The sequence below is a fragment of the Nothobranchius furzeri genome, chromosome 19, assembly GCF_043380555.1.
Source record: "Nothobranchius furzeri strain GRZ-AD chromosome 19, NfurGRZ-RIMD1, whole genome shotgun sequence".
Classification (NCBI taxonomy): domain Eukaryota; kingdom Metazoa; phylum Chordata; class Actinopteri; order Cyprinodontiformes; family Nothobranchiidae; genus Nothobranchius; species Nothobranchius furzeri.
In genome coordinates this window covers 12,274,484-12,297,187 of record NC_091759.1, presented here as the reverse complement: position 1 = coordinate 12,297,187, position 22,704 = coordinate 12,274,484, and the positions used below count along the sequence as shown (strand labels likewise).

General features: G+C 41.2%; 1 protein-coding gene across 1 annotated transcript in view; it reads right to left on the bottom strand.

Annotated features, from left to right (window-relative positions):
- LOC107394417 (venom phosphodiesterase 1) overlaps positions 1–22,704 on the bottom strand; it is a 49,795-nt gene that overhangs the window by 15,365 nt on the left and 11,726 nt on the right. The window contains exons 9-18 of the mRNA XM_015973344.3: positions 19,694–19,803; positions 16,487–16,552; positions 16,329–16,401; positions 7,492–7,600; positions 6,314–6,436; positions 4,388–4,419; positions 4,075–4,202; positions 3,492–3,561; positions 3,271–3,358; positions 2,963–3,135 (exon numbers count right to left, since the gene is read on the bottom strand). Of these exons, the coding sequence (XP_015828830.3) occupies positions 2,963–3,135; positions 3,271–3,358; positions 3,492–3,561; positions 4,075–4,202; positions 4,388–4,419; positions 6,314–6,436; positions 7,492–7,600; positions 16,329–16,401; positions 16,487–16,552; positions 19,694–19,803 (972 nt within the window). The remainder of the gene's footprint in view (positions 1–2,962; positions 3,136–3,270; positions 3,359–3,491; positions 3,562–4,074; positions 4,203–4,387; positions 4,420–6,313; positions 6,437–7,491; positions 7,601–16,328; positions 16,402–16,486; positions 16,553–19,693; positions 19,804–22,704) is intronic.

Sequence of the window (22,704 nt, the reverse complement as noted above, 5' to 3'; positions counted from 1 at the left end):
TTGCGATTATCAAGTCTGATCATGTTCTTCGCTGGATTTCTACCATAAAACAGAGAAATGTTTTGATGCCGTTTTCTGGAAAAGTTTTATTAAAGTTTCGTCCTTTTACACATTTCTGCAGACCTAGGATATGCTCCAGCATGCTTCACCAGGTTATGGATTATGATCATTTGTTCTTTGACTTTCAAATGACCTTTTTGAATGTATTTCTGGTGAAAATGTTGTAAAAAGCATTTAGCCATTTAAAATAAAAATAATAAAACTATTATAAGAATATGGATGTTGACTGTTTGCTGAGATAATGATTCTCTGGTTGTGTTTGTGTCTGGTCAAACTCTTACATTACTGGCCACTAAATTCACTGAGGCACATTGTGGTCATCAGCCTTTTCCATGTCAACGGCACTCCAAACTCATAAGTCCTTGGCAGCTTTGCAACAGTAAAAACATTATTCTCTGTAACATGACTGGGACAAAGCTAGCTATGGCTGTCATAGATTAGAGCTGCATCAAATTCAACCCCAGATTGATCACCACATCATTTTACTAAGTAGCCAAAAAATATTGATCAAATGGTTGAAGTACCATTTCTATCTTTAGGTCTAAAAATTAGGACACCCCTCCTCCTTTCATTAAAATTCTGAAAATAAAATTGGGGACGCTCCAATCCGATCACGTGATCGGAAATCGGGCCAGATGACGTGTTTTTGAAAGGATTGGAATCAGGAGAATTAAATTGGATTTAAACTTTTAAAACAACAATCATGACATTTTAAATTCATCCTGAGATGGAGATTCTCAAATTAAATAAAAATGGCTTTGTTTTAATTTCAGTAAGTCCCTCTACGTCAATAACATTTGTTTCTTGTATGAAAGCACAGTAACATCAAACAATTTACAGCAGGCAAGGACGCAGACACCAAGTGCCGCTGATAGTAAGCCTGCTAACACACAGCTAACGTGTCTCCTATCTGCAGCTTGGTGGTATTTTATACCGGAGAGCAAAGGCAGAGCTACAGACACTTCTAATGTGTGCATACTAAGTGTTCAACATACTAGCTCCATCATTCGCTGCCTTCAAAACAGCTAATTTCTCTGTTGGCGTTTCCCTTCGAGCATCAACAAAGCAAATCACCGGTCCCCATTAATTCCCAGTTTACCTCTAACAATCACAGTTCACAGTGAAGTCAGACAAAAACGCGGAGCCAGCCGACAGAGAAAGTTACGTTAATGAACAAAGAGAAATTGCCAACAGACTGCAACACATCTGGGTTTCTAGTTCTGCACACCAGTGCGCTCTGCGGCTGGCTGAACCCTTGATTCTAGTGGTGAGCGCTGGAGCTGCATGCTGGAGCTACAGGTGTTATGCAGAGAAAAGTTACCATGCCTGCCGAAGGCTCCATCTGCCTTCTCCTTTACGAGAACACGGTTCACTGCTGCACATTGAGGAAGTAAACAACTTGAAGTAAGAGCAATGCTACTACTTTGAGGCATATGCAATATAAACAAATATTTCTTCTGTGTACTTCCTTAAAAAATTAAAGTGAAACTTAAAGGACAATTTGTGTTATCTTATTATTTTAATGTTTTCCTGGTTTTTCTCCCCCTTTTGTTCTTATTCTAATGCTTTGCTAAAAATCACTTCTTTTTTTCTTCTTATTTTAATGCTTTTCTGAAAAGTATCAGATCGGCACTCGGTATAAATCAAATGACTCGGAATCAGATCGGGAGCAAAAAAACGTGATTGGAACATCCCTAAATAAAACCACCCATGACCTGACATCATCCAAACAGTGATAAACCCATGGGAACCACTACACAGGGGAAAATAGACCTAACAATTATCAGCATATAAATGTAACTTCACCCCTTATTTTAAAAATAGTGACCCAAGTGGTAAAAGGTACAAGGAGAAAAGAAAAGGACCTAAAACAGAACCCTGTGGCACCCCCCAGAAAAGATCAGAGGACCTGACTCTAACAACAGACACAGACACAGTGAGATTAAATAAGTGACGGGATATCATGGAAATGGTTCTCGACCGGAAAAGGGTGGCTTGCCACCTCCGGGTCGGGGGAGAGGTCCTACCTCAAGATGAGGAGTTTAAGTATCTCGGGGTCTTGTTCACGAGTGAGGGTAGGAGGGATCGGGAGATCGACAGGCGGATTGGTTCGGCATCTGCAGTTATGCGGACGCTGAGCCGATCTGTCGTGGTGAAGAAGGAGCTGAGCCAGAAAGCCAGGCTCTCGATTTACCGGTCGATCTACGTCCCAATCCTCACCTATGGTCATGAGCTTTGGGTAATGACCGAAAGAACGAGATCGCGGATACAAGCGGCCAAAATGAGTTTCCTCCGTAGGGTGGCCGGGCTCAGCCTTAGCGATAGGGTGAGGAGCTCGGACATTCGGGAGGGACTCGGAGTAGAACCGCTGCTCCTCCGGATCGAAAGGAGCCAGTTGAGGTGGTTTGGGCATCTGGTCAGGATGCCTCCTGGACGCCTCCCCGGGGAGGTGTTTCGGGCATGTCCTGCCGGCAGAAGGCCCCCGGGTCGACCCAGGACACGTTGGAGAGGTTACATCTCCAATCTGGTCCGGGAACGCCTTGGGGTCCTGCCGGAGGAGCTGGTGGACAAGGCCGGGGAGAGGACGGCCTGGAGCTCCCTAGTTGGGATGCTGCCCCCGCGACCCGGACCCGGATAAGCGGAGGAAGACGAAGACGAAGACGAAGATATCATGGAAAACAAGGGGCAGGCGAGTAGAAAGAGTTACGCGACAAGACAACAAAAACACAAGAATGTGAAATGAACAGAAGGGGTAAACTGGGGAAACTAGAAGAATATTTGCTAAATAAACAGACACAGGGAAATTAACCTAGGCAGTTTGTATTGAGTAATGAAAAAACTATTTGTTAAGAGACTTTTCCAGTTTCTCTTTAATTTGCAATGTGGAGGTGATTAAGCTCACCAGGCTTGGACAAGAGCATCCCAAGTAGTCTTCAGGGTCCAGGCTGACTAATGGACACTCAGTTGGTCTGCTGTTCTCCCCAGGAGGGATCGGTGTGTGGTAGGGTTTCCTCAGGATATGATTCAGGCTTCCATGTGTCCCGTTGTTCTCAGCAGGGATGATTTCAAGTATGTCTACGTGGGGGAAAAAAGTCAGGTGAGTCAAACCCGTTTTACTCACATTATCAAAACACATTTAGATGTTGTTAGAACTTTGTATTTAGAGTTAGAATTCCTAAAGAGGACAGCAAACAGAAGTGAATTGCTCACCACACATGAGGTTGTATAGCTCAATGTTAGAGAAGGGTTCAACTGTAGACTTTTGCTGAAACTTGGGGCCATAGCTGAGAAACATGGCCTGGGATAAAAATAAATGAAGGGGAGGAAACACAAGTGATGATATCTGTGCTGCTATAATCATTGTACTTAAAAAAAGGTCCAGGTGGCTTGGGTCTGACCACAGACACTGTGGGAGAAACTGTGTGACTCACATGCATGCTCTCAGCGTCGTTATCGTAGCCGTGATTTCCACCAGAGCAGAAAGTGAGAGATCCTGGATCTCTAAGGGAAACAAATTACAATAAACCTAAATGGTCGGAGACTTTGGAAATGTAATCAGCTTTCTTTTTTATTTATTATCAGAGTGAAAATTGTACTCTGAAGAAATTTAATCATTGCTTAAGTATCTCATTATGTATTTTTTCTTTTATGATGTTTTCTATTCTGACGCTTAGAACTGTTAAACTAAAATGGGTGCTACATTAGTCTTTCCATAGAAAACCCACTGCTCACTTCCATCTATTTCTGCTTCTACTGGTCATTGTTGGATTCTGTCTGATCAGGTCTGATGCAGTTTTAAACAAATCAAAGGAAAAAGAGTAAGATTTCTAAAATGCAACCACCACCACATCGTCCATTTGCTCATGCCATGCTACCGATGTCCAAACCTAAACTTCTCTGCATTCACGATTTTGAACTTTGCTAGTGGAAATCAAAAGGAAAAATATTTAGATGAACTTTAATAACAATCTAAACTCTAGCAGAGCAGAAAATTTGCACATAATTATGAAATACCTCTCAAACAACCATTTGGGTTCAACCAGAACACTGACGTCTTCGATACGACGACTGTTGGCAAAATGAAGCCGTTTCGGTAGGTTGGCCTTCAGGTATGGCTTGATTTTTTGTTCCGGCTTCTTGCACTTGAATCATTAAAAATAAAAGCAGTTTTATTGTGAAGCTTTTTTTTAGTCATAAGCTGTGTTACCTGCATCGGTTTAATTTGTTTCTCACAAACCAAAATGATCTTTTTTTTTAATTGATAAAGCTTAAGAGCAAGATTTATATCGACAAGATGCCATCACCTTCAGCAGCAACAAATACTTACAGACATGTTGGCAACCAGTCCAGCTGCATCCACTGTTAAGAGAGGAACACAGTTTTTTTGGTCAAAATTAAAATTTTAAAGGTCATTCAGTTTAAGACATTGCAGAATAAAAAATAGGCCAATACCTTTTATTATTTTAGTTTTTTTGCAGTATTTTATAAATGGCGCACTTGAAGTTTTAGACAATATCAACATACATTTTAATTAAAACCTCATATAATTTTACTTATCCTATTGAAACAATAAGTACAGGATTAATTTATAATAGAATATAAGTCGATTGAATCATATATAAACTACTTAAAGTACAAACCTAGAATAAGAATTTAAATTTGCAGATTAAAATCAACAAGCTACAAATAAATGTTTTTTTAAAAACTGTCCAAAAAAACTGTCGTCAAAGTTGACTTAAACTCGTATTTCTCTTATCCGATGGCACCATCTAGTGGCTTCCAAAGTCCCATAGACAGGTCGATGTCTTTGGGGGGAGTTGGTTTTAGCGAGCGGAGGTTTTGAAGGTTGCGAAAGTGGTTTGCTGTGTGTGACCTTCCTCTGAAGCCAGTGATCACAGGTATAGGATATTGGCACATTTTGCTAGGTGTCGATGGAGCAGCGTCTGGGTCGAGTTTGTTTGCTCTGTGGACACGCGCAGGTAGACACGTATGTCTTTACCCCGGAGGGGCTGAGACACAAGGGCTGACGCTTCAGTTATGCCACCAAACTTATGCTGTGCTACTAATTGGAAACAGGTGTTCATGCACCAGCTGATTGCAATGGTTGAGACCTAGATCACCTGATGAGTGCTTTCAGGGAGGGGAGAAACGGCTCATTTACAGCCTCTGATTGTTTTCCCTTGGCCCAAACCGAAGCTACTAGACAACAGGATAACTCACAGATGAGTTTCCTTCTCTTTTCCCAATGGAAGATAGTGCAAAGCAAAAGTTTAAGAGGACAAAAACAAGCACTAACAGACGCTCAAGGCCCTTCGGTGCAGATTCAAGATAGCACACCTGTATAATATAATATTTATATTGTCAGAACATGATAAATATGTAAATTGTACGAATGTGAAAACCTTATTAAGTACTTGATAGTACATTGTAAGAATGTTATAGTACATTGTACAAATGTGAAAGTTATATTGTTAGAACACTAACGTTATGATCTTATAACGTGATATTGTCCTAATTTTATTTGAAGTAGTTGGCAGTTCTAGGCTTCCATACAGAGGTGTCATGTTGGTGCTGCTTGCAAGCTTTCATTCAAAACCAAAAAGTATTTCACTTTAAGAAATGTGTTAATATTGTTTTCTTTAAATGCCTCATGATTTTTATCTTGAGAGGCGCTATATATAAGATCAGTTTCTTTCTTTTTTTATGTGTCTCTCTATACAGAGAAGCTCCACCAGGTCTAGCATTCTGCTGAGCTGTGATAGCTTCCTGAAGGGGGCCATCGGCTGACGCTACTGCCAACCACAGAACATTCTCCCATTCCTGCTATTAACGTTTGACTATCTTAAACATAAAAAGTACTACAACTAGTGCATCTGTTGATTTTCTGCTCTGTCTTCTCAAACCCTCAGTGAGTCGTGGCGGATGTCTGCTTATACTGAGCCAGGTTCTGCTGGAGGTTTCTTCCTGTTAAAATGGAGTTTTCCTTTCCACTGTCACTGCATGCTTGCTTAGTATGAGGATTGCTGACACAAGTCAGTGAATCGATGCTGGGTTCCTATATATTAACCACTTAGCATAATGAACCAAACTGAATGAACTGACAAGCAGGTTCAATTGGAATGCTTACTCTGTAAAGTTCATTGATCAGATTTGACACATACTGGTTTTGTGTCTTTTGTAAGGAATTGTGGTTTAATTGACACATTTTCTTAAGTAAAGACTTAAAGCACAGTTTCTTTTCCTGTTTCCTCACAGACAGCATCTTTGTTCTTGGCTCTGATTCGTCCAAATGGCCCCTCAGTAACCACGTAACTGCTGGTTTCTCCCACCAGTTCCTGCATCACTTCTTTCCTGTTGCAGCTGATCTCCTCCATGCCTGTAACAAATTCACACCAATGGGTTTCAGATTGATGTATCCACCTTTTTCAGAGAAAATGAAGTGCAAACATGGAGTTGTGTTTTAGATTAATCACCCGCAATGTTAATGTTTTATCCTTGTAAGTTTAGTTTGCAGAGACCTTGTTTTGTTGTTATTTATTTTCATAATCAGAATTCAATTTCCTGGCAACCAATTAGATGAAATTTCATTCACAGCTTCCCATTGTTCAAGCTGGAACTGTTTCCAGCTGCAAGGATTGGCCCATGTCCTCCATTGCGGTTGCAATAGAGGACATAATACAGTTTGTTTACAATGCCACACGAGACGAATGATAGCATCTGAGGGTGATTTTAGCAGGATGCTCAATGAACAGTGATGCATTAGTGTGCTATGAACGTGGAGACAGTCTGCACACCAGCCACATCGATACATTATATTTGGCTTCATAAATATTTAGCTGTTAATTCTGTAAATTGTTCCACTCCAAGACATGTTTTTATCTACGTGCATGAATGACGTGTCTGTGCACAGTAGGGAGGAAAGCATGTCTAGTCAGTGACATGGTTCAGTTTAGATGGTTTTGGTATTAAAGAAGAAGCATCATTTCATTACTGATTATCACCCTTCGCTATGTTCTCAACAGGTCATGAATAAGTGTGTTGAATTACTGGATGGGTTGAAATCATATTTGAAATTCAGTGGATGACTGGGGTCAATCCAAGAGGGCCACTGCCGCTGAAATTGGCTAAAAAATGGGTACAACTCTCTATTTTATGTGTATTGCACTAAAATCCAATGTAAATAGAACTTTGAAAAAGACACAAATAAGCAAAAACATAAAATAAATATACGATAAAAAATTTGCTGACAGTATAAAGCATTTGGACTTCTGGGCTAGCTATAGATAAACAGTCATTTTTTTAAATTTTAGCCTCATCTCAGAAAATTACATTGCTGCAGACTTAACAACAGTTCAGATTTATAAAGCCAATAATCAATAAGAGCAACCAACAGAGGTCATGCTAAAGCCACATTGTTATTATTAGCGTTACCATGATCGGCAACCACAATGATGTTGATGCAGCGATGCAGGTCGATCTGCTTGAGGCCGTTCATGAGCTGACCCATTATTTTATCCACTCCTTGGATGGCCGAAATGATCTGAAAAACAAACAAATCAGTGAACTTAGTCAATTTCAATATCAAATGTCATTATTTTTTATTTTAATATTTTCACATAATGTGAGCTGTTCCTATTTTCTACATTGATCCTCCTAATTTAGATTAAAATAACTGAACAATAACCTGCTGATACAACACCAGTTGGATAGGGAAGGTGTTTGACGACTGACTGTGGCAGGGATGGTAATCAATAAATCAATTCATCGTACGACAGATCGTAGTCGATCATTTTTCCAGCCTTAATATATCATGGTTCAGAAATGTACAGCTCTATTATTATTATCTATTATCATTTTTGAAGAGCAGTTTTGGTTGTTGACACTGGATAGGCCATTGTAATTATTATTTTGGAGAGACAGGATCTATTTCATTGTTTTTGGTGCAATATCTTCTAACAGAGAGTCCTTATTTATTTATTTATTTATTTATTTATTATTCATTTCTTTGTTTTATTTATTTATTTACAAGTTCTGGTTCTGGACATTCCAATGTTAAAAAAGGGAAATTGTAGCATTTTAAAGGGTGCACTTGCATTATTATGATATATTAACATTACATAAGTGGTTATTTTGGCCTCGATAATATAATTTATTGGACAATATATCGACCAGCTAAACGTGTCTGTGAATGACACCCGTGTAAAATAAACTTTGAATCTTAAACCTCCTCTGTGTAATTTTTCATGTTGAAGGATGTTTCACATCATGCTTTGACAGCTTTCTACGAATATCTCTCTGCTCTCCTTACCCAGTCATGTAACCTTGCTCACCTGTGATTAATTAGCAAGTTAAATCATCGAGATCACGTCTTTGCTATCTGGACCGTGCTCTTGATTATGCAAATGTTTGACCGTTGTCTGGAATTGGACTCCTCTCTACCTGCCAGATCTGGTTAGATATTGGAACACACATGAACCGAACCTGGACCGCTCCCTTCATCGCTCTTCTCTCTGAGTTCAGCCACTCACAGTGCATGTGATCATTAATCTAGAGTGGATGCATTCCTATTTAAAAATAACAAAAAAAAGTTACTGACTTCATTTTGTGCGTTAGCTGGATCCCTATGTCCAACACCACCAGACTGCTGGGTAATTTCCACTCAGGCGTAAGCCTCCGTTTCTTATTGACCTTTTATGATTTAGCCTTGATTTGTTTTTGTCTGATTCGTGAGAACACTCAGTCCCATTCATCTCATAAGTGCAAGAGAGTGACTCTGCCTCTTAAAGGCCTTGCATAAACAGGATGTGTTTGTTTTGACAGCTGGACACATCTGCTGCCAACAGATACACAAGAAGCTCTTTCGTTTTGGGCGTTTTTCTCTTATTTTTGCTTTTCCTGATAAACTGGATGAAAAGAAAGCTGAACTCCCCCCACTGTTATCTGTTCCATTTGTTACTCGGAAGTTTCTCATTCTAAATAAGTTTCGATATTAGGACCCCCTCATCCAGGAAGGCCATGATATTTTACCTTTCAGGCTGAAGCAGACTGGGTTGGCTTTAAAAACAGTTATGTCACTGCTAACACGTCTCTGAACACCTTCAGATTGCAACAACTTTATGTTTTATTTTGTTTTCATCTTTGTGAAGCACTTTGTGATTCTATGTCTGTGATAAGTGCTATATAAATAACATTTGCTTACTTACTTAAAGAGTAATTCACCCCCAACTCAACTTTTTTATGCTGATAAACTGCATAAATGTGTCTAATTGTGATGTAGACATGTGTAGTCAATAATTTGGCCCTTTAGCGCATCTTAGTTAAAATTGAAATATTCTGCGAAGTCATTGTTGCGCCCTCTTCAGGTAAAAAACTCTACGCTGCATTTTAATTTAAATCCGCCATCGCTATTGGCTAAGAGGTAACCTATGACGTTAGCTGGTACATTATGATGTGACGATGTTGTTGTGAGCCTGTGCGTATATTTGTTCTGCCTTCTTGGTCTGCTGGGCAACAGCATTTGTTGCATTTTTCAAACAGGAAGTGGTAGTGGCCTAAGACTCTGGTAGGGCGTGACTTGCTTTTGAACAAACGATTGCAGCATGCTTGCCACCTTGCAGCAACACAGGAGCTACTACTTGTCCTTCTAACATGCAAGTCTTGCATTTTCTGTGACTTATGAAATAAACAAATTTTGGGGGCATTTTACATTTTTATTTAATATTTTTACAAATAAAACAAAAAAGAAAATCTACTTTTTAAAAATATTTGAGGGGAATTACAGGGAAAGTGAGAAACAGAACACCAATCCTAATGAAAAGCAGAAAACTAATTAAAAGGTGATGGACAGGTGTAAAAGGAGAAAAACTGTCATATTACACCGAGACTGCATTACAGGACTCTGAAAAACAGTGATGGTCAAACCTTGAGCTAAACAAGACATATAATTAATGTTCAAATAGCAAAAAATAAAAATCACAACACTTCTTCAATCTTCAATCACTAAAAACTAGAATATAATATTTTTTTCTATTGAATTTGATTAATTTAAATGTGTAAAAATTATGAACTTTGCGGATTTTTTAAAATGGTGTAACTGTCCAGAAAAGAGAAGATAATATTAATGAAAAATTCTAAATCCAGGTGTGAATAAATGCCAGAAAATATGGAATCGGTAACATGTGTTTGGACAAAAAGATACACATTCCTTCACGTATCTGGCTTGAGTTATTATCAGACACACGGTTAAGGACACAACTTTTGTGGATCATGCTCTGCCAATTTCTGAAATGTTCATGTTTCACATTTTCATTCTCATAATTCCAAACATTCCAGTGAGTTCATTTTATTTCCTGGCATTTGAATCATTTATCTTCTTACCCTGAGTGTTTTCCCCTATGAAACTGCTGTTTTGTGCAGGTATCAGACATCTGCCTAAAATATGACTACTCGGTGTGAATCACTCATTTAGGTTCACCCTTTTTCAATAAAGTGTTTTTTATTTTTTGTTTTTCCCGTGTCCTGTCTGGCTGTGAAGCAAACAGAATTAAAGTCTGCCTTACAGATTTACTCTCAGGTGGAGCATCAAAGCGTCTGCTCTTAATTTAACGCCTGATACTTATAATTTTATTGTTATTGTTTTTGAATGCTTGTAATTCTGACCAGACACGGAGACAGAGGTGAAAGAGAAAGGAAGAGACAAAAATTAACAATCAATGATGAACAGGGGTCTGCTTCTTGACCTGCAGAAGGAGAAAAAAAGAAAAGGGACACACAACAATGCAACAGGTGCAAACTGTCACTGCGTCAACCTGACGAGGAATATAAAATCATATAAAAAAATAAATAAAATCAACATTGTTTTACTGAACAATCATGATAATAAATCACAGTGCATTAAGGGTCAACCACAGCCTTAAGACCTGTGTTGAACGTGCCCAAGTCCATACTTATGAGAGCACCATGTGAGCACCTGTGTGTGTACACGCGCTTGTTTATGTAGAATAGACTAGAGTATCCTTTATTGTCACTGTACACACTCGTACAACGAAATTTGGAAGCCACTCCCGGGTGCTAGTTTAAAGAAATACATAACACTTAACAGTTAAAATTCAATCAGGACAAATACATCCCTAAAGGAAATACATAACACTACAATAATTAAAATTCAGTCTGGACAAATCCTTCCTTCATAAATTATATGAAATTAGAACCACGCAGCTTGTGCAGTTCCATCATGGCTACACCTGCAAACATTAGATAAGAACATGTGCTTTCAAATTAGCACGTTCTTTTTGTTGTTAACCGCCATGATAGCCCTGGGAAAAAAACTGTCTCTGAAGCGGTTTGTCCTGGGCCTCTGGGATCTGTACCGACGACCCGATGGCAACAGCTGAAACAAGTGGTTCCCAGGATGGAACTTGTCCTTAATGATGTTGGAAGCCCTGCTGAGATAACAGGGGTATGCTAAGTCCTTCAGGCTGGGCAGCGAGCAGCCAGCAAGCAAGTGTATATTTAAGGTTTCTCTATAGGAGCGTCCAACAGAGAGTGTGAGGGGCCACAGATCTGCCCCCCAAAGATGTGTAGGAGATGGAGGGAGTCCAAGTCCCAGAGATTCAGGAGCTGCCCCAGAGCACAGGGACCCCAGGCAGACTGCAACCAGAAAAGCCCCTGGCCCCTCAAGAGGCGCAGAGGATTGCCCCGGGGGCCACAACCAGCAGCCAGCAGAGTCCCGGAACATATAAGTGACAAACCCACAGGCCCACCCGCAGCCTCCCACCCCCAAGCCGGCCGAGCCCTGAACCCAGCGACCCGGGACCCAGGGGCGACCAGCCCCGCCGGAGACCCAACAGAGCCCAGGGACCCAGATCCCACCAGGCAGACACCGGGATTAATCAGGCAGACGCCAAAAATCTTAAACCCCCTGACCCGGGATCCGTGAACACTCAGGCAGACCAAGGCACCACACTCCACACCAAATGTGGCAGGGGGAGGGGAGGGGAAGGTGTGTGACATCAAAAGAAGTCCCAGGAGAGAGGAGGGGGTCAAAGGCCCCACCTGACATATACAGTCATACACAAACACTGTCACACACTCCCTCCCTCATGCTCACACATGCACATACAACCTAACCCCGGGTTTCCACCGGAGCCGTCAGCAGCACGTTACTGCAGCAGCACGTCTTGCTCGCGTAAGCTGCTGCTTGGCTCTTCCCACGAGACGCGAAGCAGCAGGGGAGCAGCTGTCACCGACCGAGCACGAAGTCACACGAGTGACTTCGTCAGTAAACACAACAACAAGCAGGAGAAAACTACAACATGGTTTGTGTTTTATGTTCTGTCCGATTTATAATCTCCGATACGGACCTGAAAAACAAAGGAGACCGCTAGCTAGGTGATAACTTCTCACGGGGACGCACGGTTGGTAACTTTTTGTAAAAGTAAAGCAACCGGAAGGCAGTACGTTCTTTATTCTGAAAATCTTGGGAGCTTCTCTCCATTTCCGCGTCCTATTTCCTGTCTTTCCTTCCCCAAAAATGTCGAACTTGACCAGTTTCAGAGGCGTCGTGCGTAGAAAATAGAACCGGCGCGTAAAGGCCGCGACATGCTGCTCCTGAGACGCGGCCGACTCGCGCTGCTGACGGCTCCAGTGGAAAGGGTTCTGTTGACCACAGCGGTTCCTATCAGCAGCTATGACGTGCTGCTGCAGTAACGTGCTGCTGACGGCTACGGTGGAAAGCCGGGGTAAGACTTACAACAATGCACGCCAGACACCCACTCAGGCTCCCAATACACACCCTATTCACTCTGGTCCCGGTACTGCTGCACATGGGGTACAACCATCACTGGTTACCAGAGGTCGACCCTTACTGCTGGGGTGCTGATGAGCAGGCTCCCCCGCCCAACACCGAGCAAAGCAACCCACCACCCAGACGCCAGCCAGACGGCCAGATTCCCCTCCTAGCCTCCAGCCCCAGGAAGCCAAGCGACAACAGAGCTTTAATAACAAAGAGTAAAGTGTTTTCTTGGCATAGTGACTCATTTCTGACCGGAATTCTCGATCAAAATCTTCATTATTTCATTTTGTGATTAGCTCCTTGTGTAGCATGGCTAAATTCACTTCTGCTTTTATTACTCTGGATGTATTTAAAAATGGTGCCAATCCAATTTTAGCTGCCTTTATCATTGTGTCATTTGTTTAAGTGTCTTCATTTATACACGCTATTTGTGATTGCATTAAAATTGCACAGGAGTTCACTTGTTTCTGGTTAATTTGTACTGGGAACAATTTAGCTGCTGCAGACTTCTCTCTCAAGAGCCACGTGAGGAGGCAATTTACTCTTGCAGAAGCTAAGAAAAGCTGTTAAGGTGGTATTGCCAGTTATTTACTTTTATCTCATTAACTGTTAGTGTTTTTGAGTTTTTACTGTTTTTGAAGAGTCACAGAACATTGTGCTCTATGATCATGTAAACACCAAAACTACCAAAAGAAAGAGTAGACTCACTTCCTACATCAGGAAGAATCAGCGTGTTTCTAGCCTTGTCAGTTCTTTCACAATCCGTTGTCACAGTGTGAGCTGCAGAAGCTTTGCCAGTTAGTGACTTGCTTTTGTCACAGCAGCATCCCAAAACGATCACCTAATTAATGGATTTTCTGCTTCCTGGTCATGTGATGTGTGACATACACTGGTGAAGATCAGCCATAGAGCCGTATTTTTATTTTCACTGTGCGGGGGCTTGTTCCCAGGCCTCCCTGTTAAAAAAACGCAACTTTAGTTGCCAATGACAGTTAATGAGTTAAGATTGTTGACAAAAGGTTTATTTTTAAGTGTTAGCTTTAAATGTGTGGTTGACTGAATAACCATTTTTTAAATTAATATTTCTAACTACATTCTGTCACTCAAGCTTTTCATGCAGGCTGAACATGAAAACTGTCTTCTAAACCTATTTCCAGCATTAGCTTCTGATAGAAAATTGACAGTGAAATGCTAAGATTAGAAAACCCTGACATGTCTATGTCACACTGTGAATTTGCATTTATAGCCACGCCCATCTTGGCTCAACCCCACCCACAGGAAAGCCTTTTTTGCAGCAAAGAGCGAGAGCGGAGAGTGTCTTTGTGATAGTGACTTTGTAACATGGCTGAACGAATTTTATTAGCCAATCAGAAGTGCGGTGTGTGCATATCACCAATAATAATAAACAATCCTGCTGTTTTCTGCCTACCTCTGCACCAGCAAACTTCTGCATCTCAGAATGGGAGCATCATAGCATTTTTTAGTGGCACTGATTTGCACTAGAGAACACTGCAAATGTATTGAATAAATGAAAAAACCACACATTTAAACACAATACTCAATGAGGACAATAGGACATGACTGCTTTTTGTTTATTTTACTGTCTGTATCTTATTGCTGTGTTATTGGCTGTATTGTGATTTGTTTTTATATTGGTTCAGTGCCTTGAATCATCTTGGCAGGTGTAGAAAACACGCTATATATTGTTTGGCCACCATTGGTTGCAAAAGTCCTCTTATCTGTCACTTGTTCAAACATCCATTTCCCAACCATCCACCCATCCTTTATCTGAACCCACTTGTCTATGCAGTGTCGCAGGTGGGCTGGTGCCTATCTCCAGCTTTCAACGGGCAAACAGGCGGGGTACACTCTGGACAGATTGCCAGTCCATCGCAGGGCACTGCAGAAACACACAACCAAGCACACACACACACACACACACACACACACACACACACACACACACACACACACACACACACACACACACACACACACACACACACACACACACACACACACACACACACCTAAGGACAATTTAGACAGACCACTCAACCTGACAGTCATGTTTTTAGGTGTTGGGAGGAAGCCGGAGTACCCAGAGAGAACACACACCTGGCACAGGGAGAACATGCAAGCTTCTTGCAGAAAGGTATGTGCACCTAGGACCTTCTTGCTGAAAGGCAACAGTGCAAACCACTGCACCACTTTGCAGCCCTGTCCATTTTCCATATACTGATAATTTTTCAAACAAAGGCGCACAATTGCGGTGTCGTATTCATGAATTGCACGTTTAAAGAGATTCTTGCTTTGATAAGCCTTCTGCTCCAGCAAAGACAATCTCTCAGCAGCAGTTTACCCCTCTCACAATTAAAACAAGTTTTGTATATAAAAACCACTTTCCATCTGCGTGAGAGTGGACCATTTTTTAGGAGTATTTATGTTTTACTGTCTTAAAGTCTAAACGTACGTGACTCAACAAGGGTAACATTCCAAAATCTCTTAGTCTGGAGTTCTCGAACGTCAACATTTTACCATTGGATGTACAACTGAATGAGCTCATTGTTTTTGTGTGTTACATTAATTAAAACTGATGTTCCAAACACAATTTACACTGGCTTTTAGTAAGCAGTGGAGTCACGCCAAATCGCAATGGCTTTTGCTTTGATGTAGCCATTAGCCGACTTTTTCTTAGATTTATTGATGAACACATTTTGTTTTATTGTTGGATGAACTTATTTCCTTCTCTGACTGAAAGAGATCTCTTTCTAGTTAAATTGTAATCATCTTATTTAACCAGAAATATAATTATAGTAATTTTGGAATTATGTTCAGGGCAAATCAACTGATGCTACTTGTTTTATGTAATACTGTGAGTGGCTAAAAACAATCGTATGATATTTGAAGAGATCTATTAACATGTTGCCCTTGTAATGCATCTGTGTTAAAGTCTCAGCATCTGGAGAGGGTACTATTTGATTACCTGTGGTTTATGTTGTTGCTTGCTATATTATTCAATTCAATTCAATTCAATTTTATTTGCAAAGCGCCAAATCACGACAAGAGTCGTCTCAAGGCACTTCACATAATAAACATTCCAATTCAGGTCAGTTCATTAAGCCAATCAGAAATAATGTTTCCTATATAAGGAACCCAGCAAATTGCATCAAGTCACTGACTAGTGTCAATGACTTTACAGCAATCCTCATACTAAGCAATGTGCTGTAATGTTTATGTGTCTTTATGACACATAAAGAACTAGAGATCTGTATCGTCAAAAACATTCTATGTACTGTATTGGACGTTTACAATTGTGCATTAAAATGTTTTTGCATTCATAGTGGTAACTGAAATAGTTTGATGCTGAGATATGATTTCAAAACTCATGTTAAACTATTAAAATTTCAAGCTATTAAGCTTAATTAACATTAACTGATTTCCCTGCTTCCTTAATAAACTGGGATAATCTTACCCCTCCACTGACGGGGCCAAAGCTGTGCCCAGATTTATCAGGCTCCTCCAGATACAACGTGTAGAAATCTGGTCTGAGGGAAAATGTTTCTTGAGTCAAATAAATAAAACTTTTAGATCATTTTTCTCATTGTTGATAATTTGATAGAATGAACCAACCTCTCATTATCTGGCAGCTGCAGCCACTTCAAAAGGGTAAATACTCTTTCTTCAAATGGCACTTTTCTAGGGGAATAAAGAAAACATTTTATTTGTTGAACAAAAGCAAATATGTCGCAGTATGGGGCTGACTCTCATCTCACTGCCATTGCTTTTACTACTTCCAGGATTATCACAGTTAAAAATGGCCACCAGTACAGACCAAGCCTCAGGTTCTTCATTGCCTAAAACATGAGAAAGTCAACTTGATGAAGAAGAAGATGCTCATTTATTCAGCAAATACTTTTGAGGTGGAAGAAGGTTAAAGTTCTTTCCCTTGACTGCCCTATCTCATTTAGATAAACAAGCGGCATAACATGATGAACCATTGAGGTCATATAAACCACTTCCAACCTCAAAAACATAAATGCTGCGTCAACGGCTGATATCTGGTGCAGGAACAGAGATAAACACGCCTTTCGTCATGGATACCATCAGTAAAGATGCCAGGAAAGAGTCTTGGTGGATTTTTTCTCAGCAGAAGCCCAAAGTTGATAAAGGTGAAGAAAGTATGCCCAAAAGTAGGGCTTTCAGAGTATATATCCCAAACATTCCCACGTGTGGGGGAAGGAAAGAAGGATCCCATCCCCAGCTCTCAAATGGACTCATATGGTTGCAAACCACAGTCGAAGTTGTTGCGAAGCTCAAAATCACCAATGTTTTAATGTTTTTTATCTCGTGCACTTTCTGATTGCATGGACACGAAGGAGAGAACCCATGTCCTTCAAAATGTTGATGAAGAGAAGGAAAGCGTTTTAATGCCACAATGTACTGTAGATCATACCCCCTGCTAGCACTCATCTTAATGCTCAGACAATCACACAAGGAGATAGAATAGTTATTTGATATCTTATAATCACTTTTGAGTATTTTATTATCACTTAAGATCCATAAGTTTAGCTGGTTTCGTAATTGCACTGTGTAATAAAGAATACTGACTCTGACTCAATCATTCAATCAAAGTATTAAAGGTCTTTTATTCTCGAGTCTCCTATTTTCTATAACTGAATAAAGAATGTTTATTCATGCATGCTATATAATGAAAGCACCATTTATTTACTCACTATGATTTGACAACTAAAGCTTCACATTTATTAAAATGCCTTTGACATAGTTTTTATTAAAGCTGCTAATATGGTCTCTCTTTAAGGTTAACAATAAATACATGTTTAAAGGCTGCATGAGGTTACACATTTGAACTCAGCAACATAGACCACTAGAGCATTACACGAGTTAATGGTGGCCCAGGTCAAAGTGCACAAGGAGATAGGGCACCAGACCTCAGAACGGACTGAGAGACTTATGACCCGGATTAGGGCCGAGTGTCTCAGTTAGAAAAGAGCAATAAATAGAAGGAAGTGTGTTTTTTGTGCTGACATGATATTTTGCAGACTGCCTGGAAATGAGGTGCTTTTCATTCTATAGAAAGACGGACAACAGCCGACCAATGGGAAGAGACCACATTTTCACATTCCCTTAGTGATTGTAATAGTATAAAGCCCTGGGTCAGGAGACAGGCTTCAGTCGAACTCCCAAAAACCCTTTTCAGATTGACATTCTGGAATATGTGCGGACAATTCAGTCCGTTTTTTAACCAGAACTGTGTTTTCAGACACACCACTTTTGTACCGGAACTTGACCTTTCGGCTGCCTTCACACAGCGGGGGGGTGGGGGGGTACACCTGTGCACTACTCATGATGTCAGATCAGCATCTTGATGTGACACACCTGTGAGGTGCATCATTTACCCAAACAAAGCCATTCAGTCAAACATGGCAGACGAAGAGATGGAATTCCTCTCACTGATCGGACTTATGTTAAGCATAATTGCGCACACGAAGACGCATAAGAGACCTGGATGATGAAGCTCAATGGTTAAAAGGAATCACGGAAGTGGTGTGAAGCGCTTCGTCGCGTGTCTAGGAGACGGTACCGTAGGAGGCGAGCTGCCATGGTTTGCCGCATGCTACAGCAGTGGGCTATCTAGGTGCGCACAGCGTCCCACGGTCCCCTCCTCCTCCCCCTCCTCCCTGTCCGGAACTCAGCCTCACCAGTCTGAAGCAGCCACCCTGTTCATGACAAGTCCGGACCTGTTACTAGGGGCTTCGTCCGGTTTAATTACGGAAAAGTTTATCCGGATGTTTGTATTCGGACACAAAGGTCTTACAGACAGAGTCCTGAACATTTCTGTTTTTCATGGCCTGTCTGAAGGGGGCTAAAGAGTCCTCTGAAGGAGATGTATGGTGGTCAGGGACTTAAACGGCGACCGACCCAGGATCCTGTAAACAATCATTTTCTGTGGCCTAGTCAGGGCTTAACTTTAAACAATTGTTTTCATTCTCTTTTACTATTCACCTAGGAACACGTACTCAACAGTACTAAAGTACAATAAAGTAGAATTTGTACTTTGACCCAATTCAATTAAATTCAATTCAAAAATACTTTATTAATCCCAGAGGGAAATTGATTAACCCATCCCTGAGATGTAGCATGCTGACCTTATTATGGCACTGTGGGTGAGGGATGTGTGCACTTTTTGGGGATCAGCAGCCAATGTTACTTTGACATAACACTTGACCCTCCAGGGCTTTGGGTTGAACCTCTGACGTTCTGATTAGTGGAGAAACGCTCTTTCCTATTGATACACAGCCCCACCACAATAAAACCACTAGTGTTGATCAGATCCAAGAAAATAGAAAACTTCATCTGGGTCAGACTAAGCTGTCAGTAAAAGTCAGACTACAAACGACTCTAAATTATCCGAACCAGTTAGATCAAAGTAATAGGAAATCTCGTCAACAAGCAATGACGCTGTCATGCATAACAAAGCGAAGGTAAAAGAAACCCTCTATAACTCTAACTTGGCAACTTCTTTCAATTATATAAACGTTGGCCACATCTGTTAGTATCACTTTCCAATGAGTAACAACCTGTCAGCATGAATTCACCACACGTCCGCCCAGGAACTCTAGGCAGTCTGGGAGTACATACTCCGAGGCAAGTACTCCTGGAAAGCGATCCTTTCAGCCTGGCCTAGTGAAATGGAGACGCACCATGCGGTGAACATCTGGGGAAGATTACCAGGAATCTCCAGACATTGAAAAGTGCCTATTAAACATAATAATCACCTCTTTAGCATGTTTTGTGTAGATTTTTTTAATTTCTTACCCATCATAAGGTTTGTAAAGCTCAGGAAAGCTTCCATTTATTTTGACATCTGATCCAGGCCAGAAGAAAGTCCCAGACTTTAGACCCTGGTAGCTTGCTGTGTGCCAAACCTGTTGACACATGGACAAATCGGGTCTTTGTTAAATTGTGAAAAAAAAAAATAAATTACAAATCATTAAACAGGACTGTTGTTGTTTTACTTATTTTTTATTAGGTACATTTTTTTTTGAGTTGGGGGTTTATGCTTCTCCGTGTGCTCTTTCTGACTATGTGTTCTTTCACTTAGTAGAAGAAAATAAACAAAAACAATTTACCAAAAACATACACTCAACAAAAATATAAATGCAACACCTCTGTTTCTGCTCCGATTTTTCATGAGATGGACTTAAAGATCTAAAATTCATTCCAGATACACAATATTACCATTTCTCTCAAGCATTGTTCGCAAATCAGTATAAATGTGTGATAGTGAGCACCTGTGCTTTGCTGAGATAATCCATCCCACCTCACAGGTGTGTCACATCAAGATGCTGATCTGACATCACGAGTAGTGCACAGGTGTACCTTATACTGCCCACAATAAAAGGCCACCCTGGAATGTGCAGTTTTTTGCTTTATTGGGGGTCTGTGGACTCAGAACCGGTCAGTATCTGGTGTGACCACCATTTGCCTCATGCAGTGCAACACATCTTCTTCGCATAGAGATGATCAGATTGTCAATTGTGGCTTGTGGAATTTTGGTCCACTCCTCTTCAATGGCTGTGCGAAGTTGTTTGATATCAGTGGGAACTGGTACACGCTGTCGTATACGCCGGTCAAGCACATCCCAAACATGCTCAAAGGGTGACATGGCCGGTAAGTTTGCTGGCCATGCAAGAACTGGGACATTTTCAGCTTCCAAGAATTGTGTACAGATCCTTGCAACATGGGGCCGTGCATTATCTTGCTGAAACATGAGGTGATGTTCATGGATGTACGACACAACAATGGGCCTCAGGATCTCATCACGGTATCTCTGTGCATCCAAAATGCCATCAGCACCTGTGTTCTTCATCCATAACAGATGCCTGCCCATACCATAACCCCACCACCACCATGGGCCACTCGATCCACAACACTGACATCAGCAAAGCGCTCACCCATACAACGCCACACACGCTGTCTGCCATCTGCCCTGAACAATGTAAACCGAGATTCATCAGTGAAGAGAACACTTCACCAACAAGCCAGATGCCATCGAATGGGAGCATTTGCCCACTAAAGTTTGTTACGGCGATGAGCTGGAGTCAGGTCAAGACCCCGATGAGGACGACGAGCATGCAGTTGAGCTTCCCTGAGACGGTTTCTGACAGTTTGTGCAGAAATTGTTTGGTTATGCAAACCGATTGTTTCAGCAGCTGTCTGAGTGGCTGGTCTCAGACAATCTTGGAGGTGAAGCTGCTGGATGTGGAGGTCCTGGGCTGGTGTGGTTACACGTCGTCTGTGGTTGTGAGACCAGTTGAATGTGCTGCCATATTCTCTGAAAGGCCTTTGGAGACGGCTTATGGTGGAGAAATGAACATTCAATGCACGAGCAACAGATCTGGTTGACATTCCTGCTGTCAGCATGCCAATTGCATGCTCCCTCAATGCTTGTGGCATCTGTGGCATTTTGCTGTGAGACAAAACTGCACATTCCAGGGTGGCCTTTTATTGTGGGCAGTATAAGGTACACCTGTGCACTACTCATGATGTCGGATCAGCATCTTGATGTGGCACACCTGTGAGGTGGGATGGATTATCTCAGCAAAGTAGAAGTGCTCACTATCACACATTTAGACTGATTTGTGAACAATGTTTGAGAGAAATGGTAATATTGTGTATCTGGAATGCATTTTTGATCTTTAAGTCCATCTCATGAAAAATCGGAGCAGAAACAAAGGTGTTGCGTTTATATTTTTGTTGAGTGTAGATTCAGCAAAACACAATTTCTGTGAGCAGTGTTGCCAGATTGAGTGGTTTACCACCAGTTGGGCAGTTTATTTGCTTTGGGTGGGTGGCCATAATTTGGGCTGGTTTGGAGGAAGTTTGGCGGTTTTTGTATCAATGTATTAAAACACATTTCAGCCAAAAATGTATCATTATTGGTTCATAGCAACGTCCCTAATCACTCCCCCACCACTGACTGGCTATTGTAATCTGATAGGGCGTTGACAATGGAGAGGGGATGGATTTGCATCTAACATCTCAGTGTGCTAGTTTCAGCAGCAGGCAAACAGATGAAATCAGTGTGGCTCACAAACTTAGCATGGTAAGATGCCGAAGTGGGGAAAATAGAAGAAAAGTTACAGGAAAGAGTGGGAAAGTAACAAAGATCTCAAATTTTGGATAGCACCATCTAAAAATGATGGCGGCAAGGCTTATTGCAAAGTTTTCAATACGGACTTACGGGCTCACCTAAAAGACCTCAAGGACCACGCCAAAACAATAAAGCGTTAGATGCGGTGCCTTACCATTGTCAAGAATTTCATGGTGCCACCAGCAAGCAATGCTACCACCATGATTTATGACGACCAGAAACGCTGTGAGCTCCGCATTGCAACATATGTAGCTTGTCATACTTCAATCAATGCAGGGGACAATATGTCTGACATTCTGCAGGATGAGACTGGAGCCTTTCAGATTTACAGAACCAAGTGTACGGCTGTTATCAAATCAGTTTTGGCACAGTTCTTTCAAAAAGAACTTCGAGGGGCCATCGGTGACTCACCATACGCTCTTTATTTGGATGAAACAACTGATATCACTGTAAAGAAGTTACTTTGCATATGTGTTAAGTACCAGTCAGAAAAACACATGCGGTTTGTCAGCACTTATCTGGGACTAAGTGAACTTTCAAGCTCAGATGCTGCAGGAATTGTTGATGCAATTATAGAGTTTTTCAAGCTGTATATTGCAAATATGGTTGGCATTAGCAACGAACGGAGCAAGTGTCATGGTTGGAAGGCCTCATTCTGTGTACACACTCCTCA